This window comes from Chiloscyllium punctatum, chromosome 24 (genome assembly GCF_047496795.1).
Source record: "Chiloscyllium punctatum isolate Juve2018m chromosome 24, sChiPun1.3, whole genome shotgun sequence".
NCBI lineage: Eukaryota > Metazoa > Chordata > Chondrichthyes > Orectolobiformes > Hemiscylliidae > Chiloscyllium > Chiloscyllium punctatum.
Window position 1 is genome coordinate 57,515,704 of NC_092762.1, and position 20,481 is coordinate 57,536,184.

At 40.9% G+C, this 20,481-nt stretch overlaps 1 protein-coding gene across 2 annotated transcripts in view; it reads right to left on the bottom strand.

Moving 5' to 3' along the window:
• LOC140494568 (mucosa-associated lymphoid tissue lymphoma translocation protein 1-like) overlaps positions 1-20,481 on the bottom strand; it is a 50,358-nt gene that overhangs the window by 21,060 nt on the left and 8,817 nt on the right. For both annotated transcript variants that reach the window (XM_072593894.1, XM_072593893.1), the window contains exons 5-12: positions 20,015-20,159; positions 11,816-12,006; positions 9,383-9,479; positions 8,160-8,207; positions 5,647-5,700; positions 4,544-4,747; positions 1,424-1,601; positions 438-512 (exon numbers count right to left, since the gene is read on the bottom strand). In XM_072593894.1, the coding sequence (XP_072449995.1) occupies positions 438-512; positions 1,424-1,601; positions 4,544-4,747; positions 5,647-5,700; positions 8,160-8,207; positions 9,383-9,479; positions 11,816-12,006; positions 20,015-20,159 (992 nt within the window). The remainder of the gene's footprint in view (positions 1-437; positions 513-1,423; positions 1,602-4,543; positions 4,748-5,646; positions 5,701-8,159; positions 8,208-9,382; positions 9,480-11,815; positions 12,007-20,014; positions 20,160-20,481) is intronic.

Below are 20,481 nucleotides of genomic sequence, written 5' to 3' on the forward strand. Positions count from 1 at the left end.
CATATACTCATATAGGAGGTAGGACCACCACGTTCATTGATGACTGACTTAGCCCTACCACCTTCACTGGTGACTGGTATACGACCACCACCTTCACTGGTGCCTGTGATAGGTCCACCAGCAGTACTGGAACTTGGGTAGGACCACCAGCAGCACTGGTGCTGGAGATAGGACCACCAGCTGCATTGGTGCCTGAAATAAAGCTACAAACAGGACATCAGTCGAACAGATTATTGAGGTTTGAATCTTGCTAAGCACACGATCAGTAACCAGACTTCAAAAAGTATTACCCATAAAACAGTTAGGAATGTCTTGAGTTTGTGAAAGGCCCTTTGACAAGCAGAGCCTGATACTGTTATATGTCTAAGAAGCAAAACTGTACACAATTATAAAATTAGATTGGCTAAAATTAAAGATGGCAAAGAATTACTGCTTACGTGGCATAACCATAGACAATATTTGCAGTGACTCTCAAGGCTTCCATTTGCGGAATGATTTCATCATGCATGTTCCTGAAAAGGAAAAGTTATTTAAAAAAGTTCTTATTCACAGACCTCTATTATCAGCCCCAATTTGTATTGCACCATCATCCGTTTTCTATTTTAATCATTCCTGTCTTCTGACCTCTCATGGTCATCTGTCTTTGTTCTTTTCAATCATTGCTGTCCTCCCTCTGTCTTCCTCACAGGTCAACATCCCAAATATCTTTCTCTTAACTCTATCTGATTAAAAATCTGCTCCTTTGTCACATCTTCCAGTTCCAATGAAAGGTCGTCAGCCTGAAACATTAACTTGCTTTTGCTGAGGGTGTTGTCTTATTGGGCGAGTATTTCTAGTATTTTCTGATTTTATTTCCTGTAGCAGTATGCCTGAAGTTGGTTTATCTTTCTTTGAGGTTTATGTTGATCAAGGTGATACTTGTGATAGGGAAATAAAACGTCTTTGCACTTCAGGCATATTCCCCAGCCAATTCCTCATGGGCATCACAACAACTGTACCCGGGAGGCCACAGGATGAGCTGTAAGAGAACCGCAGCCTACTGAAAATGATTGTGTTTTTAAGCTCTTTGAAGCCCAAATGTGGCTGTGAAAAAAGGCCTGTGAAATGGTGGGTGTTCAGGTTCCCCCCTCCCCACCTTTCTCAAACCACCTGCTCAGGCATTCTCATAAAACCCCCCAAACATGTTCACTTCAGGGCCTCAGGAAGTCTGAGGCAATAACATGGTGATACACAGGGGAAAGGTTTGCGAAGCACTGATCAAATCTGTACCACATCAGCCCTGGAAGTGTTTCATGGGACATTGTCTCCTCTGTATCTATCCCAGCATGTATTTGCCCTGAGTAGCTACACCATTCCCCACTGCTGCTGAACATAGAGAAGTTTAGCAGAGGGATTCTAAGAAACAAATTCTTCTTTCCTGCACCTTTTGCGACACATGTCAAGGAGGAAGACGTTTAGGCCAGTTTGCTTCTCCTGCATCAGCTGTAGAATGTTCTGGACACACAAGCAGTGTTCGGATGTGAAGGAACCTGGAGCATCAATTGGAACCATGAAGCTGTTCCCATAGTTTTCATATCCATGGCCAGCATAGTAAAGCAAACCTGAGGAGAAAGCCACAAGGTCAGCTTCTCTCCATAAGGATAGACAGTCCCCTGGGTTCACAGCCAATTTCCCCACAACAAGGACACCTTTTATCACCCTCTAACACCTCACCTTTCCCCAGCAACAGGGCATACTGTGTCACACCCAATTAATCCCCCATCAATCACACAACAGATCTCACGTGAAACACTGAACTATGCTCTCCATCAAAATAGACCTCTTCTGCCATGCCCAAAACACCCCCAACAAAAGACTGCCCAAAACTCCTTAAATGATACATAACCTGTGTCCCACCCAATTGAATCCCTCCTGCACAGACTCATATGAAACACCAACTCCTCTCACACCACCCTCGAAGTCATACCAAGTCCCTCCATCACATTTCAAGAAAGAGTTGGATAGAGCTCTTAAGGATAGTGGAATTAAGGGTTATAGGGATAAAGCAGGGACAGGATACTGATTGAGGATGATCCGCCATGATCATAATGAATGGTGGCGCTGTCTCGAAGGGCAGAATGGCCTACTCCTGCACCTATTGTCTATCCTATTCCTTTGCCAATAGCACAGACTCAAAAAGTATGGTGCTGGCAAAGCACAGTTGGTCAGGCAGAGCTTATGCTCGAAACGTCGACTCTCCTGCTCCTCGGATGTTGCCTGATCAGTTGTGCTTTTCCAGCACCACATTTTTTGACTCTGATCTCCAGCATCTGCAGTCCTTACTTTCTCCCAATAGCACAGACATCTTGTGTCACAGCCACCTTCACTATCCTGCACCAAGACAGACTCCCTGCTAGTGTGTCAGCACCGTTGTCTGAGGAAGAGAGTGTTTCTGACTAGGATCTCAAACCCAGCAGCAAGCTACAAGGTAGCAGTGTTATCAGCCTTCCAGCTCGGGTTGAAAGTATACACCAAATACCTGCAGTAATAGCACCAGCAACACCTCTTCATACTCAATGACAGGGATAGGCATACCAATATCAGGACAACATTCTCAGCATTAAGGTCCTGGTTACTGTCTATAAGCTGCATTGGACAGGCTGCACAGTCCATATGCCTGACACAAAACTCCAAAAACAAGTTTTCTATTGCAAACTCTGTCACAGCAAGCAGTTACAAGGAGACCAAAGGAAAGATTTTCTCAAAGTCCCCCATTGAGACAAAGTAACCTCCCCACTGACCCACGGCAATCCCTCGCCCAAGACCACCCAACATGCATAAGTATCAATAAAATGTTGCGTATTTGAATATTCCCAACAGGCCAGGTGAAAGGCTAGCATCAACAGCAGTGGGAGGGTTTCAAAACCCTGAGGTGACTCAACAGCCTTCCACCCTCACCCATGTCAGGGTGTCTGAATAAGACATTGGACTGTTTAGTCACCTCAGGACTCACAGCAACCAGAGGGAAAGAGGGTTTCAGGACCATAACACCAGGATCACCCTCAGACATAATTAACTTTTCATTATAACGTGTTTTTATAAAGAGGATGTACAGGCAAAAATGGCTGAGAATATACATTCTGAGTAATGTCTGACAGACGTGAGGGAAGTTGCAATGAGAAAGACTTCAAAGGGAGAAATGCCTTGCAAACTGAACTGAAATCTCCTGTGAGTTTTCTCAGATGGGAGAAAAGGATACAGTCTAGGAATGAGGTATCTTTGCGTTCTCCCCTTTAAAGAATTCACAAGAACTTCACAGCCAGTTTCAACTCAATCTGTGTGTGCTTGTAGACTAAGGTGTGTACTGAGGATTGTAGCAGAGAAAACTCCTTGTCGTCCATGCGCTGTAGGTAAAAATAAATAAAATCTCTCTTTGCTAGAAGCCAGGGAGCAAGTGAAACTGTAGTCTAAAGGAAATAGGGCAAAACTATGCAACTGACTTTCAAAGCCACAACACCCCATCGTCTAATCTACACAAACTCAAAGACTGATGTGCATCTTTTTAAAAGACTTATATCTTTTTTGGACTCACCTCTCATTTTTAATCTATGTGTATTGCATTACTATTTCTTCTCCCATTCATTAACTAATATATTAACACAAGAAATCCTGGTTAAACTGGCTCATTTTAAAACATAAATTAATTTGGGTCTGGGGGAGAGAGAAATCCATAACCCACTTTTAAATTAACTTCATTGAGACCAATGAGGGGACGGATGAATAAAGAAAGGGAGCCAGTTCATCCTTCCCCACCCCTGGAGCTTAATCATTTGCCCTGGAAACGCAATAAATAGGGGAACTGAACTCAGGAGCTCATGATAAAAGTCACTACCAAATGAGACAGCCTGTTTATCACAACTGGCTCTGAGAATTAAACTTCAGAATATTCAAAACAATATACAGTACTACAGCACTCAGTTAAGAAGCATAGGATCACTATCCAACAATTCTTTTTAAAAGTAAAGGTGTGAGCACAGGTTGAGAACAGGAATCAGTTTGCCTGCATGATAAAATACTCGGGCAACACTCCAGGAATGAAGAGCTAGAATCATAGCATTCTCACAGGGTACACAGAGACCATTTGGCCTATTAAGTCTGCAACGTCCCTATGTACAGTATTCCATCCAGATGCACCCCCTCACCTATCCCTGTAGCCCCGCATTTACCAAGGTTAACCCACCTAGCCGACACAAACCTGGACACTATGGGGCAATTTTAGTATGGCCTTTCCAACTACCTGCCCATCTTTGAACTGAGAGGAAGCCCACACAGATACTGGGAGAATATGCAAACTCCGTACAGACAGTTGCCCTAGGCTAGAATTTAACCTAGGCCTCCAGTGCTGTGAGGCAGCAGTGCTAACTACTGAGCCACCTTTTAGCTAACTGGAATGCTTCAGGGTCCATGGAACTGTGTCTGGCTTCAAGGGAAAGAATTTGCAGTTAAACTTTCATGAAGAGGGAACTTAGTAGAATCGGATTTGGAAGCATTAATTTGTCGGTACCATAAACTCCCTTGTCAAGAAGTAACAAGAATTCATTGACAGCTCTGTGCATCTCGAGTCTGGTGAGGTCGAGGAGGGACACAACCTTGAAGTCGAGCTGACGAAGGAGGTTTGTAAGCTCATGCACATCCACCATTGGAGCCTTCAACTGCTTATGATGTAAGTAATTCATGTTCCCCATCAGCAGAGCCACCTTGTCTGTTGCTGAAAGAAACAAGGAGTGAGTGACCATTTGTACTGTCTGTAATGAAGCTGATCAGAATCAGCAGTACAACACTTCAGGCTTTCAGTGTCAGCATTGAACATTTTCAGATCAGGTGTAGCATAGGTCAGATTCGAGAATGAAGTTCACCCTGGAGATCCAGCCAAAAACTGATATTATAATCAACATCACAAAAAATGATGTGATTTGGTTACTATCACACTGCTGGTTGTGGAATATTGCTGCTGGCCAATTGACTGTCATGTCTCTAACAATATAACAATGATTAGATGTCAAAGAGAAATGCACCTCATTGCTATAAGTTGCTTCAATTCATTCCAGATTGTGAAAAGGACTACATAAATGCAAGCCCTTTTTTAAAAAAAATCAGTCCTTGTATTTATAGTGGGAGTTGGTTGACGATGTTAACCCTTTAGTGTTTTTCCTGTGGTGTCCCATTTCTTCATCCATCTAAGCCTGAGGCTGTGCCCAGCGTAGCCACTTCCAAAGAAATATTTAGGTGTGCACCTGTCAGTACTGGCCCATTGCCCACTTATACACCAAGGTACAGTAGGCAATGGGCAAGGTGCTGGAAAATGGGACTGGAACAGGAAAGTGCATATTTTTGACTAGCATTGACTCTTTGGGTCAAAGGACCTTTTCTGTGCTGCAGATCTCTATGACTTCCTATTACAGCCACTCCTCAGGAACAGTCCTGGTGGGAAGACTCGAACAACTATCCAAAGGCCTACTGACCAGTAGCCATTTGTGTGGCAAGATCAGGTTCAATGTTGCCAAGGTCCAATATTCTGTTGAATCCCACCATCCAGGTTTACCCAATAATTAGTGAACAATGAACTTTCTGGCAATAAAGTATGATTTGAAAACTGTACAAGTTTACCATAGAACTCGACAGGCCAATGGAAAGCATTCAGCTGTGTTCCTGGACTGGAACCTGTGAGGAAATTAACACAAAATAAACTAATCTTTTACTGAAAACAGTGCAAGAAAATGGGTCATCACCGACCAGGGATCAGACTGTCCGGATTCAGACGCTGACTGACGGTCAGACCCTTAACCGAAATCATTTTAAGACCATGCTTTGGTTTGGAGGAAGCTGTGCAGTAAATGTTAAGATTGGACCTAAATTCTGATCCTATATTTCCCATTTTCATTGAGTAACTTTCATTATTGAGATTTTCAAACAGATTTCTTCTCAGTAAAACAAACTTCAAAACTTCAAAACTTTAAAACCGCTTTTCCCACCTTGTCTGATTCCCACCCTGTTCAATAATATGCTCCCTCCAACTTTCTGTTCCAGCCCCATCCCAACCTTATCTTTGACTTACTTCATTCCTGTCTAACCCAGGCCAACTCCAGTACCTACGTTATCTCAGTCTGTCCCATTCCATCTCCTCAATGCTCTGTTCCATCACGTTTCACTCCTGTGCTGCCCTACATGTTTTCACACAAAGATGTTATCTCAGTTATTCTTGTGCTTAACAGTGTGAATTACAATTCACCTTATGTTAATTTTTGTTGAATCCCTACAAGATGTAAGCAGGCCATTTGGCCCATCAAGTCCATACTGACCCTCTGAAATGCATTCCACCTAAACCCACCCCCCAACCTATCCTGGTAACCCTGCATTTCCCATGGCTAATCCACCTAGCCTGCACATACCTGGAAACAATGAGCAATTTAGCATGGTCAATCCAGATAAGCTGCACATCTTTAGACCGTGGGAGGAAACCAGCCAAACTGGAGGAAACCCACTGACATGGTGAGATTATGCAAACTCCACACAGAAAGTTGCCCGAGGGTGGAATCAAACCTGGGGTCCTGGCAGTGTGAGGCAGCAGTGCTGATCACTGAGCCACTCTGCTGTCCTATTAGTTCCAGCAAAACTCCAACACCAAAATGACACCAGTAAATACAAACCCAACATCAGTATCACTCAGAGGTATCACACAGAAAGCTATTCAGACAAAAACAAACAAGGCAAGGAAAGATGTTAGGATTGGTGACAAAAGGCTTGGTCAAAATTCTCATTTTCAAATAGAAAAGTGAGTTAAAAATTTGGGAAGCATTTCAGAGCTTGGAGATCTGAAGGCATTTCTGCCAATGGTTGGGCAAAAGAGTTTAGATGTACAAAATTACATTAAGAATCACACAATACCAGATTATAGTCCAACAGGTTCATTCAGAAGTACAAGCTTTCAGAGTGCTGCTCCTCCTGCCCCAGTAAGGTGCAGTGCTCCAAAATCTTATACTTCTAAATAAACCTTTTGGACTATAACCTGGTGTTGTGTGAATTTTAACTTTGTCCACCCCAGATGTTCTGGTTAAGGGAAATAGTTACATGGACAGATACAGGTTGATTAAAGTCAGTATCCATTTCTTAGGGGAAAATTAGGAGAAAACTAACTTGCTGGAATTTTTATGAAGAGGCAGCAGAGAGAGCTGATGAGGGCAATATTGTTGACATGGCGTTCACTGACATCGAAAGGTACTCAGTACACAACAGACCATGGAATACAGGTGACAGCAGCAGCAGGCTATAAATTAGCAGGAAACAGAATAACATTAATGGATATTTTTCAGACTTGTAATAGTGTTCCCTAGGTTCAGTCTGGGGACCCTTGTTCTTCCTGTTTCATATTAATAATATTGACCTTTGTGTACAGAACACAATTTCAAAATTTGCAGATGGTGCTAAACTTGGAAGTATTGCAATCTATGAGAAGCATAACGTTGAATTTCAAAAGCACATTATGAAGTTGGTAGACTGGGTGAACAGGTAGCTGATGATGTTTAATACTGAGAAATGCAAGGTTACTCATTTTTGTAGAAAGAACATAGAGATAATTTCTGAAGCTTTATTCATAGGTACTTAAGAGTAAAAGAGTAAAGAGGTTATGTTGATATTGTGTAAGACACTAATTAGATCTCAGCTGCAGTACAGTGCCCAGTTCTGATCTCCACACTCTAGGAAGGATGTGACTGCACTGGAGAAAGTGGAGAAGAAATTTACAAGAATGATTCCAGATGTAAGGAACCATTCTTATGAGGATAGAATAGAGAAGTTAGTACTATTTTCCTTGAAGAAGAGAGGATTGACAGGAGATTTGTTACACTAATGGGGAGGAGGTAGGAGAATGGCACTACGTGAAGAGATCATTTGGAGAGCTGGTGCAGACACAATGGGCCAAATGGCCTCCCTCTGCAATGAAATTACTTTGTAATCGTGGGACGTATGAGGCTATGAAGGAATCTACACACAAAAATAAAACGCTTAATTTGGAGACCCTGTGATTCTGGGAGATACTATCTGGTCAGTGAGCCTGGCAGTTCCAGATGATCAACATGTGATGAGAAACTGGCAACAAAATATTAGGTGAGTAAAGCCATTACCTTCATCAGTGCCCATGAAAAATGCCCCATTGAAGGATGTATTGGGTCCTTAAAGGATAAAGAAGAATTTGTGACATTGGTAAATGCAGACAACAATGAAGATTATGTTAAAGTAAAACATTCTCAAATAAACACTGACATGATGGTGGTGAAAGTAAGTACAGTAACTACAAACAATCTCAACATGAAGATCATAAATTTTATTCAGGCGTTAAGTTGATAGTGAAAGAGATTTGATTTTTTCCAATCAACATTAAAATGTTATTATTTCCCCATTAAGTGCAGCATCAAATCCTAAACTGTGCCATGCAGAATCCAAAGACTCTGAGGTCAAATTTGATTTTAAGAAATGTTTTTCATAATATAATCAGTTCTCAGGATATGACTAAAGATAAAGTCTCCATTGTCCAAGGTCCCTCTCTCATCAGACAGATACAACTGGTGATGGTTCAACCAAAGGTTCACCATGCCTCAGGCCAGGCCAAAGGCAAAAGGTGGCACCTTCATGGTGACCTCAGCCAGTCTGAGAATTGAACTTGTGCTGTTGTTGACACTCTGCATTGGATACCAGCCATCCAGCCCAATGGAGTTGAGCTGCCAGTTGTCATTTCTCAGGGCAACCAGTGCAGTAAATGTGGCCTTGAAGGCATTAATCACATACCAAGTATGAAAGTGAACTGGCAGTGTGAGGCAGCAGTGCTGACCACTGAGCCACTCTGCTGTACTATTAGTTCCAGCAAAACTCCAACACCAAAATGACACCAGTAAACACAAACCCAACATCAGTATCATTCAGAGGTATCACACAGAAAGCTATTCAGACAAAAAACAAACCAAGGCAAGGAAAGATGTTAGGATTGGTGACAAAAGGCTTGGTCAAAATTCTCGTTTTCAAACAGTATGGGTATGAGTTGTCACCATTTTAGAATGTCAACAGTGTCCAACGCAAAGAGAGGGCATGTGTTAAATACCTATGTATCTTCACAATACAACGTCTATCACCTGCTTGATCCCTGAGCCCAATTACATGTGAAAAATGCACTTGTGTGGATAAAAGACAGAGGACACCTACTGAAGTGAGTGTATATGTTGTGGCTGAAAAAGAGGATTGAATTATATTCTGAGTATAGGCAAAATATTATTTTTGAAGCTGAAAAATGGGGCCATCTTACACAACAGGTTAAATTATATGCCATGATTTATTGTAATTGTGTTGAACATACCTATCTCCACAGTAACAACCTTGCTCCAGGCCTCGTGGTAGAGATTGAACACATGACAGCAATAGTCTCCACGGTCAGCAGTTGTAACTCCATTAATCTAGGTTTAAAGTTAATAAGAAGGAAGTAAGTACAGTACACTTTTGCCTGTTTAATTATTGATGCCACCATTGGTCATGTTCTTTCAGGCAGTCAGTCCAGTCAGTCCAGAACCAGTTCAGTTAATCAGAAGGTTGACCCCAACTCCTTCCCATGGAAAGTGGCTATCCTATGCCTATCCATTGAACTATAACATGGAGCTAGTCATACAAAGCAGCTTACAGTACTGAGGTCCAAGACATATAAGATCGCCAACAAAAAGTTACAACTTGCCCAGGAGCCTCAGGTTTTCAATCTTGCATTCAAGTTGGTCACTCTCATCGCAGTCTCTCTTCATGTCACTCACCATCCTGACCTGAAAATATATTGCCTTTCCCTTCAGTGTTGCTGGGCCAAACTCGTGGAACTCCCTCCATAACGCCATTGTGGATCTAACTATACCAAATGTAATGCTCTATTCTAGAAAGAAGGGAGGCAGAAAACAGGAAATTATAGACCAATTAGGTTGACATTTGTCATGGGGAAGGTGTTAGAATTGATGGGCAATTGGGAAATCTCAAAATAATTGAGTACAGTCAACATGGTTTCAAAGAAGGGAAATCTTGCTTAACAAACTGAAATTCTTTGAAGGATTAACTTTGTGGTGTGGATAAAGGGGGTGTACTTTCCTTGAATTTTCAGAAGGCATCCGACAGGGTAGCACATAGAAGGTTACTGTGTAATTCTATACGAACACATGGATCAAGTAGAGATAATTTACAGAGAGAGAGAGAGTTCAATGAATTTTTCACTCAAAAGTATCAGGCTGTGAAATACATTACTATGGAATATATTGATAACGATATAGATGGAGGGGTACGATATAATTTGATATATTTCTGAAAGAAGAGAAGAGAGAGATTGAGGAATCTGGTGAGAAGGTGGGTTGAAGGAACCTTGTAAAAAGATGAGTAGTTGGGTGAAAGTGTACCTGGTGAGAAGTTGGATTAAGGCAATTAGGTTTTTGGATCTAATGGATGTCTCTTGTTTTCCAATATGTCAGCATAATTAGTGCTGGCAACATATTGGTGCATGACTAGTCAATGATAAAACAGACTCTTTTGCCTTTGTGAACTACCATCCTATGTGCAAACTCTTTCTGGTCAAAAGTTCTTAAACATGTTGTTACTTTCCAAATCTATTCCCATCTTACTGTGAACTCAATGTCTGATTCTTTCCTCTGAGGTTTCTGACCTTATTGATCTTCCCATATCAAAGTCTCACATGACACTTTACACAGCTCTAACAATCGTATCCTTCCTCATTGTTTTGATATGGTTGACCATACTGTCCTCCTCTATCACCTTCACACTTTTGGCCATCTGGAGGGGACTGCATTCACCTGACAATCCATCAAAGCCAAAGAATCACCTGAAATGGCTTTGCTTTCCACTCCTGCATCATTATCTCTGATATCGCCTCAAAATTTATTCTTGGTCCTATCCTACTTCTCATTTACATGCTTCTACTTGTCAACGTCATCTGAAAACACAGCATCAGTGTTGTCCAGCGCGACCCAGCTCTAGACCGTGGCTGCTGAAACACTTATTTCTGCTTTGTTTTCTCAGGATTTGACTATTCCAGTATGTCAGCCTCCAATTATCTGCTCTTTGTAAATGTGAAGTCATCCAACTTTACTCTTGCTGAAGAGTCATGTTGGATTTGAAATGTTACCTGTTTCTCTCTCCACAAATATTGTCAAGACGTGCTGATTTTCTGTTTAGAATTCACACCATATCCTGTTCAGCCATCATCTTGCTCTCTCTGACCTGCTTTGGCTAAATAACCTTGATTTTAAAATCCTTTTTTAGGCTTGCTCCCTGGTCTTGCCCTCTATAACCATCTAAACCTGACGATCCTCTAAGATATCCTCTATTTCTGGTCTCTGTGGTATCCCTGGTTTTAATCATTTTACCACTGGTGGCAGTGCCCTCAGCTCCCTAGGCTCTAAATTTTCATTTTAAAACTGCTCCACATTACTTTTCACCTTTAAGATGCTTCTTAAAACATATTTATTTGTCCAAGTCTTGGTCTGACTGCCTTCACATCTCTATGTGTCTCACTGCTATATCTTATTTGACAACACTCCTGTGGAGTGCCTTGTGATCTTTTACTCCACTAAAGGTACAAATTAAATATAAGTTGCTGTTTCAACAATTAATGAGTGAGTTGAATAATGGCTCAGTCCAGGCAATGCGGCAGCAGAGGAATTTATTGCTGTAATTCTTGAGAAAAGTCTCCCCTCTATTTGAGTCATACATTGACAACATAACCAGTCACCAGAAAATGATCACTAACCTTCAGATATGGTTCATTTGCCTCAGGCAGTATCCGGTTGTTCCGAAACCACTGGTACTTTGGTGGAGGTTCACCAACGGCGTAACATGGAAGAACCATGGTATCCCCTTCCTTCAGGGTCAGGGAGCTGGGCTGCACTATAATGTGCACCCTGCTCAAAGACAAGCAAACTCCACCTGCTGCAGGAAAAGCTAAAGAAAGATTCCATTGTGAAGGGATATGACAGATTAACTGTGCTCAATCTCACCTAAATCAGACATCAGACAATGTTGCTGGGCTAGCAGGGAGAAGCACCACTCACTTTGTTACTCAGCCACACATGTCAGAAGGCTCTGGGCTGGATACCTCATCCGTTTTGTGTTGGTTGATTTTCCCATGTTTGTGAGAGGAGCAGGGGCTGCTACAATTGGTCTCAATGCGTGAAGTGAGGGTCACTCTGCCTGCTTCTGATCACAATCAACTGAGCTGTACTGGTCAGAACCCTGTGGTCACTGGCTGAGAAAGGTGTGAATGCTGACTAGACTGCTGGTTTCATGTGGGGTAGGATCTCTCTTCCAATATCGCCCTAATCCCAAACATTTTATATGATTTAGCAGGATATCTAATCAAGTCCGATCCCAGTCTCACCCGAAGCATTAAAAGGATCCTTCCATTCACTAGTGATAACTCTCATTCACTTTGATGTCCTTAAGTCCAGGTACTGCACGCCAATGGTAGTATCTAACTCAGAGCAGTCTTGTTCTTGCTACCTACTGAGAAGAACAAAGGTGCATTCTAGAACTGATGAACCACTGATTAATACTGATCTAACACCTAATTTCATTTGGCTTGAACAGACATTTAGAAAGTGACAGTTGTGTACATACATAGGCATAGGAACAGGAAAACAGTAGCAGGCCATTCAGCCCTTTTCAGCCTGCTCTGTTATTTATGCAATCACAGCCAATCACCCACTTCAACGTCTTTTTGCTACACCATCCCCATATCCTTTTATGTCATTGCTAATAAGATATCTATCAATCTCTACCTGAAACATACTCCGTGACTGAGTTTCCACAGCCCTCTTTGATAAAGAATTCCAAAATTCACAATTTCTGAGTTAAAAAAAGTTGCATCTTGGTTTAAGTGGCTTCCCAATTATTTTGAAAATATCCTCTTGTCTACACTTTCCAACCAAGGTAAACATCTGATGTTTACCTGTCCTTTTAAGTATTTTTAGGTTTTGATGAGATCATACCTCATTCTTCCAAAATCTAGAGAATGTAGGCCTGGTTTGCCTAATTTCACTTCATGGGACAGCCCTACCATCATGGGAAGAAATCTGGTGAAGCTTCCTTGTACTCCCTCAATGCCAATATTATCTTTTTCAAGGCAAGGGGACCAAAATTGTATACAGTCCTTCAGGTACGGTCTAACCAAGATTCTCTGCAATTGAAGCAAGCCTTTGCTATTTTTGTACTCAAATCATACATGATAAACGCTCTTATATATATATTGCTTGGTCCCAAGGACTAATCTTTGTGGTCCTCTGGTAGTCACAGCCTGCCAATGTGAAAATTACCTGTTATTCCTGTTTTCTGTTTGTCAGCCAATCCTTAATTTACTTCTTATCTCATGCATTTTAATTTTGCCAACTAATTCCTGTGGGGGATTTTATCAAAAGCTTTTTGTAAAATCCAAGAATACAATGTTCACCAACTCCACTTCATCAATTCTATTAGTCACATCCTGAAAAAAACCCCAACACATTAGTCAAATGTGATTCCCCATTCATAAATCCATACTGATTGTGACTAATATAATTATTATTATCCAAGTTTTCATTTGTTACATTCTTTATAAAAGATCAACAAATTATCTACTACTGATGTAAGGTGAACAGGTCTGCAGTTCCTTGTTTTTTCTCTCCTTCCCTTCTGAAATAGTAAGTTGACATTTATCATATTCTAATCTGCAGGAATCCATTTGGTCACCAATGCAGCCATTATCACCTTGGTTACCTCTTACAACATTCTGGGATGTCGAATACCAGTTTGTGGGGAATATCAACCTTCAGTCCCACTAATCTCCTTCAATTCCTCATTGTCCCGAGTAAGATCATTAATTCTGGAAGATTTCTTTTAACTTCCTCAGTGAAGCCAGACACAAAGTAATCATTTAACTCCTCTGCCATTTCCGTATTCTACCTTATAAATTCTCCTAAGTCTGTCTGTAATGGACACACATTTGTCTTAGCCATACATTTCTTTATTTTGTATCTATAGAAGGTACAGTCTATTTTTCTAACTTATATTCATATACTATTCTCTATTACTTTATCTGTTTCTTGATCCTCTTTGGGCATACTCTGGAATACTCCCTATCATCAGGTCTACTACTATTTCTTGGTACTCTATAGGCCTTTCATTTTAAACTTATACAATCCTTAACCTTGTTAGCCACTTATCTGGTTTTTTCGGGTTTTGATACCTTAAAGAAATATATAGTTACTATAAAATGTAATAATCTTTACAGAATACACATTGCCTATTTCATACCCTTTAATATGTTTTCCCAAGCCACCTCAGCCAATTTGTTTTTATTACCTTCATCCCATGTTATGTTCAAAATCAGCACACTAGTGATTGATCTACCTCACTTTCAAACTTAAGTGTAAAATTCTATCAATTTTGGTAACTCATTCCAAAAGGCTGTTTTACAACAATATTATTACTTTACCCTTTTTTATTAAATAATACTAGATGTTTGAGAGTTTGGAGATTTGTAGCTCAGGTTATGGATCAGGTTGTAAGTTTGTTCACTGAGCTGGTGAGTTAGTTGTCAGAGGTTTCATCACCATGCTAAGTAACGTCATCAGTGAGCCTCCAGTGAAGTGTTAGGTGTTCTGTCCCACTTGATATTTATCTGTCTCAGGTTGTTGTGGTGGGTGATATTCTTTCCAGTTCTGTTTCTGAGAGGTTGGTAAATGGGGTCCAAATCAATATGTTTGTTAATGGAGTTCCAGTTTGAATGCCAGGCCTCTAGGAATTCCCGTGTATGTTTTTGTTTAGCCTGTCCCAGGATGGATGTATGTCCCAGTCAAACTGATGTCCTTTTTTGTCTGTGCGTATGGATACCAGTGATAGTTGGTCATGTCTTTTTGTGGCTAGTTGGTGCTCATGTATCCTGGTGACCAGCTTCCTGCCCATTTGCCAAATTCAATGTTTGTTGGCAGTCATTACAGGGTATTTTGAATATTTGTTCATTTTGCTCATTGTTGGTACAGGGTCCTTTAAATTCATCAGGTGCTGTTTCAGTGCGGTGGTAGGTTGTGGGCTACCATGATACCTAGGGGCTGGAGTAGTCTGGTCATCATCTCTGAGATATCTTTGATGTATGGGGATGGCCCGAGTCTCTGGGCGCGTTGTGTCTTCCTGTTAGGTTTGTTGTGCAGGAATCAGTGGACTGTGCTTATTGGGTACTTGTTGTTCTTGAATACATTGTATAGATGGTTTTCTTCAGCTTCTCGTAGTTCCTGGGTGCTGCAGTGTGTTGTGGCTCATTTAAATAATGTCCTGATGCAGCTCTGTTCATGGGCGTTGGGATGGATGCTCCTGTAGTTGAGTATCTGGTCAGTGTGTCTGGCTTTCCTGTAAACGCTGATGTGCAGCACTCCATTGGCTTTGTGCTCTACCGTGATGTCTAGGAAGGGGAGTCTGATGTTGCTCTCTTCCACTTTGGTGAACTTTATACTGATAGGGATGTTGTTTATGTGTTTGTGGGTTTCTTCTAATTGCATTTTGTGATGAAAAAGGTGTCAACCACATAGCGGACCCAAAGCTTGGGCTGGATCGTGGGAAGGGCTGTTCATTCTAACCTCTGCATAACTGCTTCTGCTAAAAGTCCTGGTATTGGTGATCCCATAGGCACCATTGATTTGTTTGTGGATCTTGTTGTTGGAGGTAAAATGGGTTGTGAGGCATAGGTCGAAATAGTTTGAGAATGCTGTCCTTGCTGATGGAATTGGTGCTGTCAGGTTTGTGTCCTTGGTTCGTTTAGCAGTGAAGCCAGTCTTTCTTTGGCGAGGGTAATGTTTATTGATGTGAATAAGGCAGTCACATTGAAGAAAACCATGACCTCATCGTCCTCTACCTTGGTGTCTTTGATGATGTTCGGGAATTCCTGGGTCAAGGGGATGGAATGGATTGCGTCTTCTACTAGATGTTTCAGTTTGTGTTGCAGTTCCTTTGCTAGTCTGTATGTCGGTGTGCCAGGAAGTGAGACTATGGGTCTGAGGGCGGGGAGGGGGGGCCCCTTGTTTACGTACCTTTGGTAATCTGTATAAATGGGGCATAAATCTGTATAAAATTTGGATACTTCAGGTTTCATTGTTTGGAGGTCTGTCTTGTTCATTTCACCAGCTTTGTGTAGTTTCCTCAGGGTTTGCTGTAATGCCGTTTTCTAGCTATGGAGTCAAGTCCATCGCCACCTGTCTTACTTTTTTGTCTGTCTTTCCTAAACATTGACTATTCCATTCCCAGTCTTGGTCATCCTGCAACCATGTTTCCATAATGGCAACTGTACCTACTTGTTTACCACTGTTCGTGCCTTTAAATCCTCTATCCTGTTAGGAATGTTGCATGCAGCCAGAGTGCCCATAATTTTATCGTTTTGACATTATTGCATATTCAAGCTTAATTGAATATTGCCTTCATTTTCCTGCTTTCTAATTGTATTTGCCACTTTTCTACTCTCTATTACCAGTTTTACTTCTATCTAATTTTAATGAGCCCTCAGGTTCCTATCCCCTGTCAAAGTACCTTAGAATCCCTTTGGAAACTCTTAGGAATAAACTTCAATTATAAGATATATCAAGCAACCATGTGTTGGAAGGAGTGGATTTCAAGTTTAAAGAAGCAGGTAGCAACTCTGATGGAAAATGACAGCATTTAGATACAGGATATGGAAAAGAGGAAGGAACCAGCAGAGCTAAGAATACCAAGCAGCTATCACAGGTGGTGTAGTCACTTCACAGTTTCTTAAAGGGAGAACGATCTTTTACTCTAACTGAGATCAACTAAATCAGCAACAGACAGGCACCAAAACTAGGAACCTCCATGCACCACATCAGGTACAACATTTACCCAATGAGAAAAACTTTCTCTCTGTTTGCACATCATTGTAGGGGGGAAATTACAATATTTTCACCACGTTGTGCACAATTCCAGTTCAACTTGAAAGGAATCTGACAATCAATGCGTAAATTCCGGGCATGGTTTAATGCCTAAAACCAATCACACTTTTGCTTTCCACCATCTTTTACAGAGGTTCAATATTTAAATTTGATCAAAATAGGCCTTGTGCATAAAGTTGGCCATGGCTGGTCAACATTGTGAGATTGCAACAATTGTGCTAGTTTGTAAAGGCTCTTCAAATTGAGTTTGCTTACTTGAGAGACAGACATGGCAAGTACATTTGAAAGCGTTTTCTCATAGACGGCCCCTCATTAAGCTGAAGAAGCTATAGCTTCCACAGGCAAGGGGAGGATTGGACTTCCCAGATTTTAGGAAATATCAGTTAAGTTTCCTATTAAGTTACATAGCTGATTGGGTCTTGTCTGATCCTCAATCAATCTGGCTGGACATCGAGGCTTCTCAAGTAAAATGCCCACTTATTAACCTTTTATTTTCAGACAAGAGGAAAATCATTACAGATCACTGTAAAAACCCTATAATACTTAACACAATTAAAGCTTGGAATATAATGCGGCAAAATGAGGGCAACTCACATAAAACATCCCCCTATGCGCCGTTAGTGAGAGCATGGGGATTCCAACCAGGGTTTACAGATGCCACTTTTAAACTCTGGAGATCCAGGGGTATCTCATGTCTAGGGGACCTATTTAAAGATGGGGTCCTGATGTCTTTTGAACAGCTGCGTCAGAAATTCGGATTACCTAATGGAGACCTCTTTCGATACTTCCAAATTTGAGATTATATACAGAAGAAGACTATGTTATTAGATAGTCTTTATAAATCAGATAGAGAATGTAGAGTACTACGACCAATGGGGGTATCCTCCATCAGTACTATTTATCATTTACTACATGATGAAGTATCGGGAGATATGGACAATCTGCTTAAAACATGGGATCAGGATTTGGGACTAGAAATCTCTATAGAAACGTGGAATGACATTTGGGAAAATGCCAGAAGAATCACCATCTGTAACAGAACTTAGGCTATCCAGCTGAAGATACTTCATAGGGCCCATATAGCACCAGATCGATTGGCAAAATTTAAGGCAGGAGCATCTCAAATGTGTCCCAAATGCAAAAGAGGTGGGCACTCTTATACATTGCCTATGGACCTGTCATAAGATCCGTAGATACTGGACTAAAGTAGCAAGTACCCTGACAGAAATTTTAGGAATGGAAATTAAAGTGGACCCTGTATCTCTCCTTTTGGGCTTTTTGAACTTACCCTCCCTGGATATGCACGGGAAGAGACTATTTTCTATTCTCTCTTTCTGTGCAAGGAAAAATATTTTGGTAAACTGGGTGGCTGAGGGCCCCTCTGGACTTTTTGGCACAGATTAATTATGGAATGTATTCCCCTTGACTTCCTTACAAATATGGTGCACCGAAAGACCGAATTATTTCATAAAATATGGCAGCCCTTCTTGAATTATATGAATACAGATATTTCGGCTATCCTAACAAGGGCTTTTATTTAATTGAGATTACGAACCTGGCTGGTCCGGGGCCCCTTGGGATAGGAATGCCGCACGAATACAGGTTTTGTTACATTTGATGTTAACACATTCCGAGCATGTATCTCACTACCCAATTTCTGTGTTATCAGTTGGGTTTTTCTTTCCTTTCTCTTATTTGAATAATGTAAGAGACTTAATTATACACTCTGGTTAGTTGTAGGTTAAATTAGTAGTTAGTTGAGTTTTTTTCTCGGTATTTTTCTTTTGTTAAATTTTTAAATAAATTATTATTTATTTAAGATTTGATTGTATATCAATGTTTGTACTTGGGAGTTTTGTTTATTTTTGTAAACTTGTAAAAATGTTATATTTCTAATAAAAATATCTATAAAAAAGAAAGCATTTTCTATGACATGATAATTAATGTACAACAAAACTTAATACATGTCAATGGAATTAGTAAATGTTTTAGTTTAGTTTTTATTTAATTTGCCTTTCCATTAAATTGCTCACAGGTAAAGAATTGGGAACAATTATTAAGATGTTTATTTTTGGTGATAAACCAATTTTCAGTTGTCTAAACAAAATGGTCTCAAGTTTCAACAGATAAATGCATCAAGACCTTCTAAGTAATGGAAAAAAATTACCATCTTTAATGCTGCCTGATGGAAGATTTAACTTTTGATTATGGAAAAGAATTTTAATGGAAATGAAAATGGAACCTAGCCAGAAAAATTTCAAGTATATTTTTGATACATTGGGTGGAATCTTTTGTTTTCATCAGGTGTCTTGTTTGCTTGCTCAAAAGGTAGTGAGACAGCTGACCTGATTTTTCAGAGAAAGCCCCAATGTATCTTCCTCCAAATGGGCACTTTTGATGGCAGTTGTGGACCTCTCTCCAAAATCACATCCCGGGGCAGGAAATCCTGCCAATGAGAGGCTGGTACCTCTTGCACTTGGCAGCACATTTGAGAAGGCCATGGCTGTTATGGGAGGTCAGCCAACGTCATGAAGACCAAGAGGTCGGGCAAGTGTCTTTTTAGGAGGATTGTGTTTCAGGGATTGGGGATTGTGGAGAGAGGAGCAAAGAAGTTGGAAGCAAGGGAAAAGGTGGCTCACAGTGGTCACATAGTGATTTGTATCCACTCCCCTCAACTATGCACAAATTAGTGCAGACTGAAGGAAATGCCACTCCACCAATTAGCAGCATGCCTGCACTGGTTTACCAGTCATGGGGGCCAACTCTTTATTGTCTCACCTGGAACTGGGGTAATTGAAACCCTGGCAGGATTAGGAACTTAACTAATCCTTAAGTGGTCATTATTAGATCACCCAAGGGCATCAACTGGCGGTGGGCAAGAAGGTTGACCTGGGGCTATCCTAATCAGAACATGATTTGGGCAGAGTGATTCTGGGATGCTATCAGGCTTGCTATTTCTCAGACTGGAAGATTCCACACAATTTCCCCATTGTGGAAACTCTGCCCCCAGAAAATTTTGAACCTACCTGTTGTTGGACTGCTGGCAACTCGGAGTTGGACCCATTTGGAATATGAATACTGGGTTCCACAGTGAACCCTACAGACATACCAGTCATTATCATCAAGGTCAACACAGTTAAAGAGAAGCTCTGAGGAGTTTCCACCCTTGACCTAGACAAAACAATTAAAGTTTGGAATGATATTGAATTTTGTATCAATTAATATGACAGCTGAGTGCAAGAAGAGAAATATGAGAATAGTCATCTACTGATTGATCCTATTCCTCCCATAGCCTTGATGTAATCCACCACATCACAGATGCTATCCCCACCATTTAACATCCTCACCATGCCCCATACTTGACTTGTGCACAATGTTTTTTTATCTTATCCACTGCCCATATACAACAAAGGTTTGCATTTATTATCTCAAGTATAAAAAAACCCTAATGAACTGCACATCACAAAATAAAATATGGCACCAAACTACATGA